General features: G+C 46.8%; 1 protein-coding gene across 1 annotated transcript in view; it reads left to right on the plus strand.

Annotated features, from left to right (window-relative positions):
- Positions 1 to 5,263, plus strand: part of NEXMIF (neurite extension and migration factor) — a 188,005-nt gene extending 182,742 nt beyond the window's left edge. The window contains 5 exon segments of the mRNA XM_070759649.1: positions 109 to 2,964; positions 2,967 to 3,361; positions 3,363 to 3,603; positions 3,606 to 4,452; positions 5,145 to 5,263. Of these exon segments, the coding sequence (XP_070615750.1) occupies positions 109 to 2,964; positions 2,967 to 3,361; positions 3,363 to 3,603; positions 3,606 to 4,452; positions 5,145 to 5,223 (4,418 nt within the window). The 3' untranslated portion in view covers positions 5,224 to 5,263.
- The last annotated feature ends 12,225 nt before the right edge of the window (positions 5,264 to 17,488 follow it).

The following is a 17,488-nucleotide window of genomic DNA, read 5'->3' on the forward strand; positions in this document are numbered from 1 at the left end:
CTGTCTGCCTTCCTCTGTGGCACCGTCTGCCATCAAAAATGGAAAGATCCAGAAGAGCATTGTGACTAATCCCCTCCCTCCTTCTCTCTCTCTCTGCTCTTCTTTCAGAATCGAGCCATCTGGATGGTGACGACAAACCCCTCCGTGGGGCAGCGGATGCTGCAGGCCCCTTCCTGTCCGTGACCTCCGCAGGAGCCGCCGCTCAGAAAGAGAGCCGATCCCAGCCGGCCCCGACGTCCAAGAAGGCCTGTTGGCTGAGCCCTCCTTCCCCGCTGAGGCTGGCCGATGTCCCCGACCACATTTCCGATGACTCCTCCTCCGTCCACGCCATATCCCTCACCTCATGCGTCACCAAGGGCATGAGCACCTGGTCCCTGCCGGGAGACTGTGAAAAGGCCCCCTTCACCATGATGGAGCCCGGAAGCATGTCCGCCTTCACCGGCGACTGCCTGATGCAGCCGAGTCGGACCTGCCTAGGTTGCTTTATCGAGTCGAAAGACAGCCTGGACCCGGAACCCGGCATAAGCCTGAAAGTGGGCGACATAAACAGGGATTACGACACCTGTTCGGTCTCCGACATTGGGATCCACTGTATGAGCACAGGCGAGACCATGAGGTACGGGGACCAGCTGCTTTCTGACCAGCTTCTAAGCTTCCCCGTGCATAAATCGAGAGCAGCCGACAAACGGGAGGCAGAGAAATCCGACAGTGACTTGGAGGATCCGACCCAGAAAAACTATTATGAGGGACTCTTGGACAAGTGCAATGGGGAGGAGCCTTTACTAACCAACCCCAACCAAGAGTGGGGTTATTTTGAATCTTTCATCAGTGAAAGCAAAATCGAGCTCCTTGACCTCTGCTCCAAAAACGAGCTGTCTGTCAATCTGTTTTCCGAGGAGGATGTGGACAATTACATGTTTGATGATGACGATTCGACCTTGGGAAGTGATGTCTGCTCTTTAAAGATTCGTTACGAATCCTTCCAGGACAATGTGAAGGAGAAAACGGGGGGGTTGCAAGAGGACACCCAGTTTAACTTCTTCCCCAGTGTGTTTAGTGGCTGCCCCAAAAGGGACAGTAGGACTGCTCTAAAAAGGGGACCCCGGGGGGCAACTGATCCTTCCCAGTTCAAATCTGAGGAGACCATTATCTGGGGGGAAGAGGAGGGGGATGGACAGCAGCAGGAGGAGGAGGAAGAAGAGGAAGAGGAGGAAGACGAAGAGGGAGGTGAAAGTGAGAAAGTTGCCTTAAACAAATCTTGCACCAGTACAGAACTTGTACAGTACATCAGTCCCAAAAGAAATCACTTCTTGGAACTGGTGAACTCCACTGAGGACTCGGGGGAGTCCAGCGATGACAGCACCTGCACCGAGTCGTCTTTTGATGTGCTTCAAGACTTGAAGGACTGCAACAAGTATCTCCCCCGGGACCACTCCAGCTCCTTCATCCAACAGAATTACGGCCTGCGAGCCAAAAGGAAAGTGCGATACAGCGAAGACTACCTTTACGACGTGGATTCCATCGAGAGTGAGAAGATCGTGGACAAGAAGGAGTGGATCCCAGATGGTCCCAAGGAAGAGGACGACGACGACTGGTGTCCCAAGAAGAGGCGGAAAGTTTCTCGCAAGGAGCCCCCCGTCATCATCAAGTACATCATCATCAACCGGTTCAAAGGAGAGAAGCACATGTTGATCAAGCTTGGCAAAGTCGATTCCAGCGAGGTGACGGTGACCTTGAGCGAGGAGTTGCTGAGCAAATATGCCCGGTTGGCCCCCCTGAAGTCGTTTTGGCAGGAGAGGTGGCAGACCCGGCTCGACTTCCTCAAATCCGCCCTCTACAACAAACAGAGTTTCTATCTCAACGGCTCCGAGGTGGCTTTCCTGTCCCACCCACGCAAGCGCAAGGGCAAGATAGCCCACCGGCACCGCATCCAGAGGATCAAGGCCATTGAGCAGCCCGTGGGCAAGGGTGGCTCTTGCTTGACAGAATCCAAGCAGCTCTGTTGCAGAATCACAGGTGAGGAAGGGGGCCTGAAGGGGATCCAGGCCATGGCCATTGCGGCCCCCAGCTGCGTCAATGGCCTCCACCTGAGCGACATCGCTGGCCTGGCCCTCCCTCGAGGCAAAGCCCAGGAGAGGGAATTCAAAGGGCCCGAGAGGAAAGTCTTGCGCAGGATCAAGTTCAAAAGCGAGGCCAGGTTGAAATGCAAGCGACTCAAAGCTGCCACCGCTCTGGCTGAAGTTTCGGCAGCCTTGGAGAACCCAGAGTCGGCCACAGGGTTAAAGGACGAAAGCGTGCCTTGCGCTGCAGATGGCTCACCTCTCGCACAGAGCCAGGAGGACAAACTGGCGAAAAATGCCCTTGCCTTCCTTCCCACCACCTGCACTTCAGACAAGCCAGCCGGGTCTGCTAATCTGGCAGCCAGCGTGCCCCTCATCCCTGGGGGGTACCTGCAAACATTACTAGATGCCTCCGACTTGTCCCACAGCACTGGGATCACGTACTTCAGTCCTGCCCCCTCGGAGCAGCAGCAGCAGGAGACCCTCCCCAGCCTCATTCAAGCAGAGAAGGCCTTCTGTGGCTTGCAGCCTGCCCAGAGCTGCATTTTGTCCCCACCGTCTGAATCGGAGCTGCAGCAGTCCCCGAGTCCCCTGGAGATCGAACCCAGCAACTTCCAAAGTGTTTGGCCGGCTGGCAAGCCAGGCAGCCCGGGCACTCAGGGCTTTGCTGGGCAGCTCCCAGACGCCTCCCTGCTTTCAGAGTTCGGAAACTGTGCAGGATCGGATGGCCTGCCAGCCTCAGGATACAACCAGGTCCATCTGAGCAACAACAAATTATTATACCAAAAAAAATTCCTCCTGGAGGTCCAGCAGTTGCAGTCCGATGACTCCTACCAGTCTTGTCCTTTCAGTAACCGAGAGGGGAATTTCCCCTTCCAGCGGGGCACGCTCAGCACCGATGACGGAGACTCGTGAGCTTCGATTCAGTGGGCTCCCTTTCCGCCGCCTCTAGCAACTACAGCTCTTTGAGTTTAAAGTCTTGCGAGAAGGACGGAGATGACGAAATTGCGGATGACTTCTTGGCCCACTGCAGCCCCAAACTGGTGATTCAGCAAAGCATTGATGAAATCACGCCCTTGAAGGAGTCCACCGATCTTCTGGATATTTCTAACTTCACCCCCGACAAGTTCCGCCAGTCGTCCTTATCGGAAATGTCTCCTCCGGATACCCCCAACCTTTCCCCGCAGATTGCCGGGCCGGAAACTAAAACCTTAGGGAATGCGAAGTGTTTCCCAGACGGCTCCCAAGTGGGGTTAAGCAACACCGAGAAGGTGAACTGGAACTGTGGCGTTCTTCAAGCTCCAGACCCAGGCGGATAATGGATTCACTTTAAATAGTCATCAGTTTCAGTTCCATATGTTCACCGATGAGGATTCTGTCAGCCTCCTCGAAAAAAACCCATCCTTGTCAACTTTTAATGAGCCATCTGCCCAAGTTAGCACCAATAGCAAAGCGACAAAATCCAAGAGGAGAAGTTCAAGTAATAAAAATTTGGGTGCCAACCAAAGCCCAACCCAGAAAAATGTTAGGAAAAAATCCCCAAAGCCAACAAAGGCTCTGAAAAGGCCCCCAGCAGAAATTCTAGGCAGTCTCCCAAAACCTCAAGGAAAGGGAAGAACGGGGCAGGAGTGAATGGAGAAAAGACCCTCGCCCTGGGTGACAGAGTAGCTGGTCTCTTGAACAGTTCAAACTCCTCGTCAAAAACGCTGATTGAGTCCATCCAGCAGGGCAGCCCGAACGCCCTGCGGATAGGGAAGCCCAACGGTCTGTCCGGGGAATGGCCGGTGGGGAAGGACAGTTGTGGCGGCTGGTCCGAAACCAGCATAGGAAGTGCCAACAGCCTTCTTGACGATGATCAAAGAGAATTTGAGGAGCCGTCCAACATTTTGTCAAACATCGCATCTGGCATGGCAGATGTTCAGAGGTTTATGATGGCTTCCATCGAGCCCTTGTGGGGGCCTGTCGGCCACAGCGATGCCTCTGATCTCTTCCGGTCGCCCGAATCAAACAGCCTGAAATTGAAAACTCTTAAGATCCTGGCTGGCACGTCTCCCGAGTCCAAGAAGAAGGTCAACGGCAGCTCTTCGGGAGCGGGACGCAACCACAAGTCGGGGAACAAGGGCTTGAGTAAAACTGGCAGCCGAGCTGCTCCGGGCGATCCGGGACGTTCCAGTTCATCCGCTGGCTACGCCACAGACATTCATTCTCCTTTTTTTGATAAAAGCTATAGTAACCTGAGCACTTTAGCCAAAAATGAACCTACCCATAAAAAGCTCTACCGACACAAATCCACGTCAAAGTCCCTGCGTGACGAGAACTGCAAAGTCAAGCGGGCAGAGAGAGAACAGGGCCACAAAGACCCAAGCACAGTAGTTTCCTTTGAAAAACTGAGGTAATACCACACCAGGCTGGCTGGAATGCACCCCAACTTCCTTGCTCCCTGCTAAGCCCATCCCTGCTCATAATATTTTCCTACCTTGGGAAACCAGAATTGCATGAAAGAGACATTTCCCCCCTTTTACAGGTCTTTTTTCCGTTGTCGTCGTTGTTCTTGGTTCCGTTCTCAACGTGCATGGAAACACTTATTTCTTGCAAGCTACTTCAAAAAAAGAATGACATTTTTTTCCTGGCTTGGCTGGGGGAGGGGGAGGGGTGGGGGGGTTGAACACCGACTAACAAAAGCTCTTCCCTTTTCTTTTTTTCTTGCTGTTTGGCTTCTTCTGGTTTGAATTCTCTTTATTTATTTTCAAGGGTTAATTCTGTGCTCTTTTTTTCTAATGGTTTGGAAAAGAGAAGAAGAAAGGGGGGGGGAAGACTTCCGGGGAGAACAGGGGGGGGGACTTTTTGTAAAAAAACAAAACACACCCGAAAAAGAGCTGCGTCCCCCAAGCTGAGATTATTTTTAACGTTTGCAAAAGTCACAGTTCCATCCCTTGTCGAGTGCTAAGAGATGATTTCCCCTGTTGTGTTCTTACCCCTGTGGACCCCTTTCTCCCTGTCACTCCAGAGCCCCGTCTTTCAACCCCCCCCCAATGTGATTCCACCAAGTTAAGATGGCATATCAAATCTTTGGTTTTTCTGCAGAGATACAGACTACATTCTTCTTAAGGCAGAAACAGCCTTTGGGGGTTTCCCTGTGTTTGGAGAAGCTGCCTTTTTTTAGGAAGAAGTTTGGAGTTTGCTGGGTTTCCCAAATCCCATTCTCCTCTTTTTCAATCCCCCTTTGTTTACTCCCCCCTCCCCCGTGTCTTCCCTTCGCTCAAAAAGAAGAGGGTGGGTGGGAATTGCAATGCCTTGTTTAAAGTGCTGAAAAAACGGAAGTTAGAGAAGTCACGAGAGGTCCGGAAGCCAATCGCATCCCCCCTTTTTCCAACGGCCTTGTCTTTTGTACGAGTCTTTTGTACGATAATCGCTGCCCTCCGACCAACCCTGCAATTCGTGCCAAACTCCCAAGTGTCGTACTGTACATAACTTTTACATCTCTTCTGGGTTGTGAAATGTTTGGTGGTGCTTTCTCTTTCTTGATTTCTTCCTTTTGATTTGAACGATGTAAACACTCCGGTGAAACAGTTGGCCAACTCTCTCAGACAGCCGCCCCCAACGAACGGGGGGGAGGACCGGTTTGCTCCTGAGATACTGAATGTTTTACGGACCTACCTGAGTTCTGTGTGCCAAATTGACTTTACCTCATTGAATGGATGTTATTTCCTCCGGCTTGCAACTCAAAAAGAGGTGGGGAGAAGGTGCGGGGAGGCTTTAAAATGAAAAATGGGGGAAAAGCTGGGCCCTCTCCAAATCTGAATGATATATATATACCCACACACACACATACACATATATACAGTGGTACCTCTACTTACGAACTTAATTCATTCAGTGATCAGGTTCTTAAATAGAAAAGTTTGTAAGAAGAAGCAATTTTTCCCAGAGAAATCAATGTAAAAGCAAATAATGCATGCGATTGGGGAAACCATGGGGAGGGTGGAGGCCCTGTTTCCTCCCAGGAGATTCCTAGAGAGGCCCCACGGAGGCTTCTCCCCGCCTTTTCTGGTTACAGTTTCGGAGGCTCAGGTTTGTAAGTGGAAAATGGTTCTTGAGAAGAGGCAAAAAAATCTTGAACACCCGGTTCTTATCTGGAAAAGTTCAGAGGCATTTGTAGGTAGAGGTATCACTGTACGTACGTACGTACGTATGTACGAATGTACGTATGTACGTATGTGTACGTATGTGTATATATATATATATATACACACACACATACACAAACACACACAAATAGGAAACAAAATAGTAAAAAATAATTATAATATTAATCTCAAAGTAACAATATTGGAAATTCGAGTGAATGCATTTCATGGTTTTAAAAGCAGCTGTTTTTCTATCACCCGTTTTTGTTTCGAGCCAAGCTTCCCAGTGGAAGATGATTTCAAAAGCAAAGTTGTATTGTTGGCACTTTGTATCCGTTTTCTATATTTTGTAATACAAACCTGGGAATTTTGGGGGGGGGGAAAAAGCCGTCTTGGAAAAAAAACCCGGAGCGATGCATTTCATAGACGCTATATTGATATTTCATTTTGAGCTTTTTTGTAACCATTTTTACGCTCCTTGTTGCAGGAAAAACTCGCTGACTCAAAAAAATATGATGTTTTCTAAATGTTTTAACCTTTGCAATGACGATATTATTTGAAGGTTTGTTTTTTTAAAAAAATCAACTCAAATGTAATTGTTAATGCAATTCCCAGATGCAATGTCAGCCCCCTCTCACCTTCCAGGAACGTGGAATCAGCTTCCCACCCACCCTAACTGGGAATGTCCGAGAATGTTATGGGGAATGTAGTCCACACATCCAGAGGGGCACAGATGGGGTGAAGGAAGAGGGTCCTGAGGGGGCAAGAAAAGAGCCAAGAGGGCAGTCGCCCCTACAGGCAACTAAGAGCCTGGGGGGGGGGGGCTTCAGTCCATCCATCATGGCTACCATCTTGTCTTTCCAGTCCCCGTCACCCTCACTCCTTATGGAGGCTGATTTACACACCCCAAATAAAGCTGACCTTCTTGTGATTCATCTGGTTTTAGGGTCCAGATACAGAATGTTTAAAAGTGGAGTGTTTTCCCCCTAACACACGCTCGCATGCGCACACACACCCCCCTCTGAGAGGAAGAAGTGCTGGCTACTTAAGGAAATACCATTCCCCAAAGATCTTATTTTGAACCGTATTCCCTGCTCCGGATCTCCCTCGAAGGGGGGAAAAATGTCTTAATGTTTATTGCGTACCTGAGCCTGTGATTTTGCTCTTGATCTGTGGTGAAACTTGATGGGGTGGGTGGGTCTTCTTGCGAGGAGGAGGAGGAGGAGAAGGGAGTAAATCGATGCACTGGAAAAAAAAACGTTTTAGGGAAACAGTTACTTTTCTTTCAAGATTTCAGGGTTTTAGTTCTGAGGTACCTAAATGTGATTGGCTCTATTCTTCCACCCCGCTTCAGTAAAAGGAGAGAAAGCAGATGCCTAAAAAAATTTCCAGACTATGTAAGAGAAAGCCATTCCCTCTACAGGAAGACTCTGAGAGAAGATGGGTGTTGTAGGTTTGTCCAACCCTAATCTGCTTTGTTTACATAAAAATTAGTATTCCCAACGCCTCTCTCTCTAGAAACATACTGCATGCTAAAGTCCTCTGGTTGGGTTAGATATCAGTTCCCCTAATCCTGAGCCATCGCCCTTGATGGCGCAGGAGTAAGGGAGTTGATATCCAAGGCATGTTAGGGCAATGGTTGCATTGGTTAAGTCCTTTAAGATAAAGGTCTCACCTTCTGTTTGCTGATTCCATCTCATTGTCCGCACCAGGGGTCTCCAACTTTGGCCACTTTAAGACTTCTGGATTTCAGCTCCCGAGGTTGAGGAATTCTGGGAGTTGAAGTCCACAAGTTGCCAAGGTTGGAGACCCATGATCCATACTGTCCTAGAAGAGGAAGGTTCTGATTTCACAAGGAGACTATGATTAAGGATGAATAGAGGCGGCCAGTCCCATTCTACATTAGCACCATGGGTTGGCCATTGGAAGGACTCTCACCTGGAGATCACCAGCCTAACCACTGCAGAGAATAGAGAGAGGATCCCTCACCATGGTCAAGCTTGAAAGACCAACACAAGACAACACTGTGATTCTTCTCAGAAGATTTGTTTTAAAAAATTGTTCTCACCTGTAGACAGAATCTTGCCACACTAAAGCAAACTACTTGCCCCATCAAACGTACTTGCCCTCCTTCTGGGAATCCAGACAACATTGCATCACAGCCATCATCCTTCTTAGTAGGACCTTTATCTTTATCTTAATAGGACCTTTATCTTCACCAAAGAAACCCATGCACCAGATGGGATTTCTTTTACTTTCTTTGACATCAATCCCCATTCAATGGGTCTTCTTCCTTGCCCAAGTGTAGGTCATTCTCTGTTGCAAATACACAAAGCAGCATCCTGAACCAATGGGCCCATTCTCCACTTTTTTAGTATCACCAATGTGGACAGGGAGTTGCTGTCACGTTACTGGGGTTCATCCCCCTCCGCTTACACCCACCTTTCTATCACCACTGCCGGACTGAGCCAGGGGCTGATGTGTTGGACACCCGGAGCAGGCTTCCTCAACTTCATCACCTTTAAGCTGGGTAGATTTCAGCTCCTAGAATTCCCCAACTCTGCAGCAGATGCTGAGATTTGAAAAACACTGGCTTATGGCAAGCGGACTCGAAATATGGAGTCTTGCCCCTTTGTGTGCAGCAAAGATGGAGATGAGTCTAAGTATGTCACGTTTGGGAACACATGCAAATGTTCAAGAGCCCAGTGAGAAGTCTGGAGTTCAAGATCCTACATTGTAGCCCACAGGGCAGTTGGCATCTACACAGATCCTTTAAAAAATGCTTTTGATAATTATGGTTCAGCTGATAGGAAACATGGTAGAAATGGTAGAAAGTTGGAAGGGATCTTGAAGGTCCTCTAGCCCAACCCCTGGCCAACACAGGAGTCCTTTTACCATCCCAGTCTTTTTTCACTGTTTTGAAAGCTGTTTCCTTGAAGCTAAGGCTCCCCGCCCACATCCAAGTGGGGAGCATTCAAACTGGGTTTCCCCAGATGAGGAAATCCATAAGTACTACGTTATTTCCACAGGGAATCCTCTAAAGGTGGGCTCCAAATCCTGAATTATCAGCTAAAGCATTTGCAGTTTTTCAGTAGTACTTTCAATTTGTATTTTTTTCCCTGAATGTTGACTCCCTAGCTGATAAGCTAAATACATTTACTTAGTAAATGTATGCATAAAATTTGACTTTCATCTTTATCTAAGTAAGTGTTTTTTCAGACTTGGCCACTTTAAGATGTGTAAAAGTCAAATATTTCTTTTCTTTGTTGTGTTTTACTATAATTTGTTTTTATAAACGCACTTCTTACTCTTCATCTTGATAATGCATGTATTTTTTCCTTTTTTATTGCTTCAGAAACATAATAATTTTTTTAAAAGCTGGGAAATGAAGTCCATACAGTTTAAAGTGGCCAGTTTGAAAAAACACTGATCTAGAACTTTTCTCTGTGTGTTCAGCCAGGCCCACAAGTAGCTCTCTGTACTTTTTTTTCCTTAGTGAACCCATCCAACCCCAAAGCTGCGGGCACCCTTAATTTTGGGTCTCAACCTGCGTTTCAATTCTCTGCTGAGTGCTGTTTTCCAAATGCGGCGTTTCTCATATTTTCCTGGTGCGTTTTTTAAAAATCAAATTCCATCCATCCATTAGTACGCTCCCTCCCGTTCTCACACTTGGACACAGAGAGAGTTCCTAGGGAAGCCAGTGTGTTTTGTGCCAACTTATTCTATTGGGGTTGACTCTTTGGCTACCTCAGCTCTTTGGCGTTCTCACAAGTCCCTTCTCTTTATGCTTTGGACAAAAATGTCACTGCTACACTTGAGACGTGCTTTAGGGCATAACGGTGGAAAGGGACCTTGGAGGATTTGCAATCCAGCTCTTTGCTCGAGCAGGAGACTCTCTAGCATTCCAGACAAACGTATGTCCAGTCTCCTCTTGAAAGCCTCCACAAGCACCCACAACTTCCAGAGGCAAGCTATTCCTTCACTGCTTGATTGTCCTTGCTGTCAGGAAATTCCTCCTCCTTAGTTCCAGGTTGGGTATGTCTTTTTATCATGAACTGATCAAAAGCAGCGTAAATGCAGTCTCAGTCTTTGAATTTCTCCATATTTCTTCTTTTTCAAACGTATTTCCACATCCTGCACAGCCATGGTGCCTCCTGAATTTGGACTAGTTCCCCTGTTCTCTGCTTGCTGGCTGCAGGTCACCGCTGACCCCTTCCTCTTGCCTTGCAACTAACTGTTCGATGAGTAGCATCCAGCTGTCAATCTCCATTCTTATCTTTTCTTGAACTTCAGGTCATTTAGCAATGGCAGAAAGAAAGGCAGAGGATGCTAGGCTGGAAGCCCTTCGGAGGAGAACAGGCCAGGCCTATTAAGATCCCAGAGCAGAGATGAATCAGGGAGCCCATCCTCAAAAGGGGCTGCAGCCAAGCCCAAGCAGTGGAGGCACTTCAGGAATTTGAAAGCACTTCCTTTTGCAGCCTTTCTCAACCTCAGCAGGTCTCAAAGGTCTCAAGCAGCCTTTCTCAACTTCAGCCTCTGTAAGGGGTGCGGATTTCACTCCTTGCATCCTGACCAGAAGGCAGATCATCCTTTTAAACAGCTTTTCAGGGCACAGTGTTGTTTCGGGCAGATTTTCCAAGAAACGAGAACCGGTTTTCCTCTCCATCTGTCTTTGCCAAAAAGCAGGAAATGGACCAAGGATCCTACCTGTTCATTGCCTGTCACTGTATGACAAGGGGTTCTCTTCTAAACTGTGGACTGGAACACCCGATTGTTTCTTGCGGTCTTAGATTTCATATTCAAATATCATGTTGCAGGTTGAAGCAAACACCCAAGTTGCATCTCAGTTTCGGCCGATGCTCTTGGGTCTAAATTAGGACATACTTTTTCTATCCGTCACTTTACTCATGGGGATCTGGTTATCTTTTGGAAAGGAGAGCAGTGAGAGAACAGCCGTTAGGCACACACGCACAAATGCACACAGAGACGCACACTGACACAACTGTTGGTTGATGCTCAAGAATCAGAGCAAAACACAACATAGCCAGAGGTTTTTGGCCCCATTCATAGCAGCAGCAATGGCAGCTGGGTCTATCGTTTATCTGATCCATTTAAAAAGAGCTGCATTTGCTTCCATCTTGACTTTTTTGACCATAAAAAAACCCACTCCCAGTTTAAGACAATATTCTGCAGAGGATTCGCTGCCTGTGACTTCTACTCCATTGTTACCCTCTGGAGATTTGGGAAATTGTAATCCGTCATAACTGGGCTGGGGTGAAAAAGGCGGTCTTAAGTTCTTTGTTCAAGTGGAAACAGGGCAGGCCTGTTTTTCCTGTGAACATAAATTCCCAAGCCAGAGGAAGCCCCAAATGCTCCATAAAAGTTAAAATATAATTTTTGGGGGGTTGGAGGAGGAGGCGGAATGATCTACCAATGCACATTTCTTGTCCCAGATTTACCTCTGCTAAGAGAACTGCTCGTTCCCAAAATAAACGTGGAATTAATTTGCATCGTAAAACATGCTTTTTCAAAAAACTGTTTCCCCCTTTCCTCATGTTTTCTTTTTTCTTTTTTTTTTTAAAGGCAATTCTACAAGTAGTCCTTGAGTTACAATAACAATTAGGATTGGAACTTTGGACACTAAGCAATGTAGTCGTTTAAGCAAATTGTAATATTTCTTCAACCTGATTTTATGACTATTTTCCCCACAACTACTTGTCTGGAACGGTGTAGGGTTCTCTGCTTGAGCAGGAGGTTGGATTAGAAGATCTCTAAGGTCCCTTCCAACTCTCCTTATTCTGTTATTCTGAACCGCATGGTCCTTACATAGATCCCCAGCTTCCCCAACTGCTAACTGGGAAGGTCTCCAAATGCCATCATGGGACTGCAAGACTCTGCAACCGTTGTAAAATGCCAGCCAGTCGCCAAGCACACGAATTGCGATCTAACCGCGAAGGTTGTACAACAGTCATAACGTCACTTTTTCCAAAGTGGTTATAACTTGGAATTGCTGTTAAACAGTTGTAAGTTGAGAACTAACTGTACTCTCCCCCCCCCCCAAGTTCATCTCTTTCCCATCCTTCTTGCTTCAGTGGTAAATCTAAAGGCATCTTTTAAAATTAGGTCTGAGCCCAGACAGGTGGAGGGGCTGACTCAGTCTTAGCATTGAGACCTATTGAGAGAAATGGCCTTCCCAAATTGGAAGTTCTTCCCAAGTTGGCCGAGGGCTGTGGGAACTCCTGGCCCTGGGGCACTCAAAGATGCCAGGATGGGGAAGGTGTCTTTTGCAAGCCAGCCCCCCATCCTATCAGGTAGGCAGGTGCCTCCCATCTGACACCTGAGGCTGACAGCTTCTCTGATTCCAGTGCACGCTATATTTTCCCCAAAATGCACAAAGGAGATGGATTAAAGTGAGCGGGGGGGGCAGGGGGGGGACATCTTTAGCTGAATTTAGGCTGTACAAGTTCTGTTTCTCAGGTAAACAAAGGACTCTATGGACATTGGAGATTCGGCCATTAAAATGGGAAGGGGGGAGCGAAGGGGGAAATGGGGCTGGACTGCACGGGGACAATGCCTGAGAGACTGGCATGGGGAGAAAACGGAGCCTGCGAACACTGGAAGCGTTGGGTGGGGCGGGTGGGGAGTTACAAAGAAGCCCTTTGAGATGTCGAGCACGGGTGTTCAAACTTGGCCACTTTAAGACTTGGGGACTTCAACTCCCAGAATTTTGGGAGTTAAAGTCCCCAAGTGGGATATAACAGAAAAATAGAGTTGGAAGGGACCTTGGAGGTCTTGTAGACTGACCCTTATACTATATACCAGTGTTTCCCAACCTTGGCAGCTTGAAGATATTTGGACTTCAACTCCCAGAATTCCCCAGCCAGCATTCGCTGGCTGGGGAATTCTGGGAGTTGAAGTCCAAATATCTTCAAGTTGCCAAGGTTGGGAAACACTGGTATATACTATAGCAGTGATGGTGAACCTTTTCGCCCAAAAGGGTGTGTGTGTGTACTAGCATGTGTGCATGTACCGATACTCCTCCCCTTCCCCCCATGCATGTGTATCCCTCTGTGCTGTCCCCTGCGCATGCGCACAGGCCTTTGAAAAAAATCCCCCAATGGGCAAACTTGACGTTTGGGAAAACGCACTTCCAGTTTGCCCATTGTGCTATTTTTTGCACTCTGGGGCTTCAGGAAGCTTCCCTGAACCCTCCAGTGTGCAAAAAACAGCGCTATGGGAAAACCAGAAGTGCGTTTTTCCGAAGTTCCAGTTGGGGGATTTTTTATTTTTATTTATTTGCCTCTGGGGCTTTAAGGAAGCTTCCCTGAAGCGTCTGGAGGGCAAAACGGCCTTTCCCAAGGCCAAAAATCAGCCGGCCACCAGGCGCATGAGAGCCGGCGCTGAAACATGGCAAAGTCTCGCGTGCCTTCCAATATAATAATAGTAATTAATAATAATAAGTTATTAGATTTGTATGTTGCCCCTCTCTGAAGACTTGGAGCGGCTCACAATAATACAAAATACAAATCCAATGTTAAAAGCAAAAACAGTTTTAAATCCCTTAGTTAAAAATACTCATACAACCCAAACAAACCATACATAAAATGGAGCGACCGAGGGGAATCAATTTCCCCATGCCTGGCGGCAAAGGTTGGTTTTTAGGAGTTTTCGAAAGGCAAGGAGGGTGGGGGCGGTCCTAATCTCTGGAGGGAGTTGATTCCAGAGGGTCGGGGCCGCCACAATGTGGCAACTGTGGCACCTGTGCCATAAGTTCGCCATTGTGCTTCTATACTATTAGAACTCTTATACTCTTCCAGACAAATGGTTGTCCGGTCTCTTCTTAAAAGCCACCAGTGATGCAGCGATGACCTCTTGTTCTCACTGTTAGGAAATTTCTCCTGAGTTCTAGGTTGCTTTTCTCTAAGGATAGTTTTCAACCATCATTTCTTGTCTTGCTTTTTGGTGCTTTGGAGGAGTCCTCCAAATATTGGAAGACGGCTATCCTGTCTCCCCTTGTCCTTCTTGTCATTAGATTAGTGATGGTGAACCTTTTTCCCCTTGGGTGCGCGCGCGGTATCATGCATGCGTGAGTCCCCACTTCTACAATTCAATGCCTGGGGGAGGGGAAAAACAGCTTCCCCCATCCCTCTGGAAGCCAGAAATGGCCTGTTTCCCAATTTCTGGTGGGCCCAGTAGGCTTATGTTTCACCCTCCCCAGGCTCCAAAGTCTTCCCTAGAGCCAGGGGAGGGTAAAAATAACCTCCTACATCTCCCCAGAGGCTCTCTGGAAGCCAAAAACACCCTCCCAGAGTCTCTGTGCAAGCCAAAAATCAGCTGACCGGCACACACATGCACGTTGGAGCTGAGCTAGGACAATGACTCCCGTGCCAGCAGATATGGCTCCGTGTGCCACCTGTGCCATAGGTTCACCATCACTGGACTAGACATACACACAAGTCTTAAAGTTGCCAAGTTTGGAGACCCTGACGTAGAGAAAGAAGGGTGGTTCAAAAGCACAAAAGGGGGGTATATTTCGAAACTGTGAGGGAGGCCAGGGAGCCTCCGTTCAGCTGCTTTTTTTGTTCCGAGTCCCCTTCGGAAACAGGGGAGTCCCTGCTCTCCTCCTGCAATTTGGGGGGGGGGGGCACCGCTGCCCCCATTGCTTTGAATGTACTGCTCCTTCGCTTCACTTTCGTAGAATTAGAGGCACCTCCCTCCTGAGTTGCAACCTAGGCGGGATCTGCAGGATGTGGGCAAGGAAGTCAAGATGGCGGGCGCCATGGTGCCATCTGGGCTCTGCCTGTCTTTGGGGTGCATCATTTTGATCCCAGGCGCCATCTGGGTTTCCTTGGCTGCATCGTTGGAGACACCCCCGGTTGCCACTGTTTTACGGTGCTAATGAAAACTTTGATCACCCCACCGCCAAGCATTGAGGTGATGCTACTTGGCCCTTGGAATGAATGTAACATACCAATTTCCGTTTAATGGTGTAACACTGCAATTTTAACATATTTGTGAATGATTTGCCTTTTATTTTTCCTTTTTTTTTCTTTTAGAACAAGCTTTATATATATTCTGTAGAGTCAATTGAAGTATAATTCTTAAGGATCACTCTAAGACGCCTACAAAATCTTGTATATTTTTAAGTGTGCCAATTTGTAAAATATTTTGTAAGTGTATATTTTTCTTAGGAAAGTGCTGTGAAGTGTTCGTATGTGTGCGGTTCCCCCTTTTGGCACTCCACCGAGGTGCTAATAAAAGGATGTATACTTCAAAGGTTTCTGGTTTTAAAAACCAAAATACAAAGAAAAAAAATTAAAACTTTTGTTGGGAATTTTGTAATAAAAAGAAATGTTGTGAAAGAGTGTAGTGATATTGTGTAAAGGAAACTGGAAAAAAAATTTGTGAGCGCTTTGCTGTTTTATAGATCCTCCTGTAAATTATTCTTGTAATATTTTTGGTTTTGTTGTTCTTGTTGCAAAGGTTTTAAATATTTGTGACTGACTCTGTACGGTGAAAACGTCATATTGTTAACTTGCTGAGTTTTGTTATATTGTTTATGGAATAAATAAAAATTTAAAAAACTCATTTTAAGATGAAGTATGCGAAGAAATTAAAGTCCCATTTTTTTGAATAACAGTCTGGTGGCACAATATGATTTTGGCCACAGTTCCTAAACTCTGCAGGTCGTTTTGTTTGAACTTGGGTTTCAAATGCTCTAAATCTCAACTTTGCCTACTTGAAGATATGTAGACTCCAGCTCCCAGCAAAGGTTGAGAAATACTGCTCTAAATCACAAATGTAAATGCTTTAGCTGGGTGAAGAAACAAAATTGTTAATGGCCTGCTCTTATTTGATACTTATTCTCGTCAGATAACTCAGTGCCACTTGGTAGAAAGTGTTTTATTTTTTCCTGGCAACAATTCTTCCAGTAGTTTCTCCATGCCGTTTCCTCTTTTGCTCTGCAATATTCAGCATTCAGATCTGGAGCTCCCCCTCCTGTGCTCAATTAAATGGCTGGGTGATGGAAATTAACTTTATCCCTGACTGGGGCGAATCTTCTCCAAATGAGGAAAGGTCAATGGACATTATTCACAAGTACGTCGGAAAGGAATATGGCCATTTTAAGCACATCTTCACTGTACACATTGCCATAAAGCTTTGACTTTCCATGCTGAATAAGCTGAGTGATCATTAATACATAGCGTGGATGGAGAACCCAGCTGGTTCAGTAAGCAATGGCTAAACCACTTTCCCCACAATTTTGCCTTATTTTACGGGTGTGGCTTGATGGTCATGTGACTGGATAGGAGTGGCTTGCAGGCCATGTGATCAGGTGGGAGTGGCTTGACAATCATGTGACTGGATATTGCTTAAGATCATGTGACTGGGTGGGAGTGGTTTACGACCAAGAGAAGTTTTCAAATAGGTGCTTGGACTCTTTTTCAGTTGATTAAGTCACATTATTTGAATAGCCACAAAAAGGACAAATGATAGACAGCATTATTTGTTGAGGAGCACAGTCACATTTTAAGGTTTTGTACTGAACCCACAAGGTTCAGTATGATAACAGATTAGGCAAGTAGCTCAATTTTCTTTAATTGCCATAAAAGTCCAGTTCTAGATAATGATCAAAATTATTAAAGCCTTTATGGGTAAAAACACACTACAGTGGTATCTCTACTTACGAACTTAATTTGTTCCGTGACCAGGTTCTTAAGTAGAAAAGTTTGTAAGAAGAAGCAATTTTTCCCATAGGAATCAATGTAAAAGCAAATAATGCGTGTGATTGGGGAAACCACAGGGAGATTCAATTCAATTCAATTTATTAGATTTGTATGCCGCCCCTCTCCGAGGACTCGGAGCAGCTCACAACAGGACAATACACAATATACAAATCCAATGGTTAAAAAACAGTTTAAAACCCTTATAAAAATAATCATACAACTCAAACTATACATAATTTATAATAGGTAAGGGGTATATTAATTTCCCCATGCCTGGTGACAGGTGAGTTTTCAAGAGGTTACGAAAGGCAAGGAGGGTGGGGCCAGTCCTGATCTCTGGGGGGAGTTGGTTCCAGAGGGCTGGGGCCACCACAGAGAAGGCTCTTCCCCTGGGTCCCGCCAGAAAGCATTGTTTAGTCTACAGGACCTGGAGAAGGCCAACTCTGGGACCTAATTTGTCGCCGGGATTCATGCGGCAGAAGGCAGTCCCAGAGGTATTCTGGTCCGATGCCATGTAGGGCTTTATAGCTCATAACCAACACTTTGAATTGTGACTGGAAACTGATCTGCAGCC

The sequence above is a fragment of the Erythrolamprus reginae genome, chromosome 8 (genome assembly GCF_031021105.1).
Source record: "Erythrolamprus reginae isolate rEryReg1 chromosome 8, rEryReg1.hap1, whole genome shotgun sequence".
Classification (NCBI taxonomy): domain Eukaryota; kingdom Metazoa; phylum Chordata; class Lepidosauria; order Squamata; family Dipsadidae; genus Erythrolamprus; species Erythrolamprus reginae.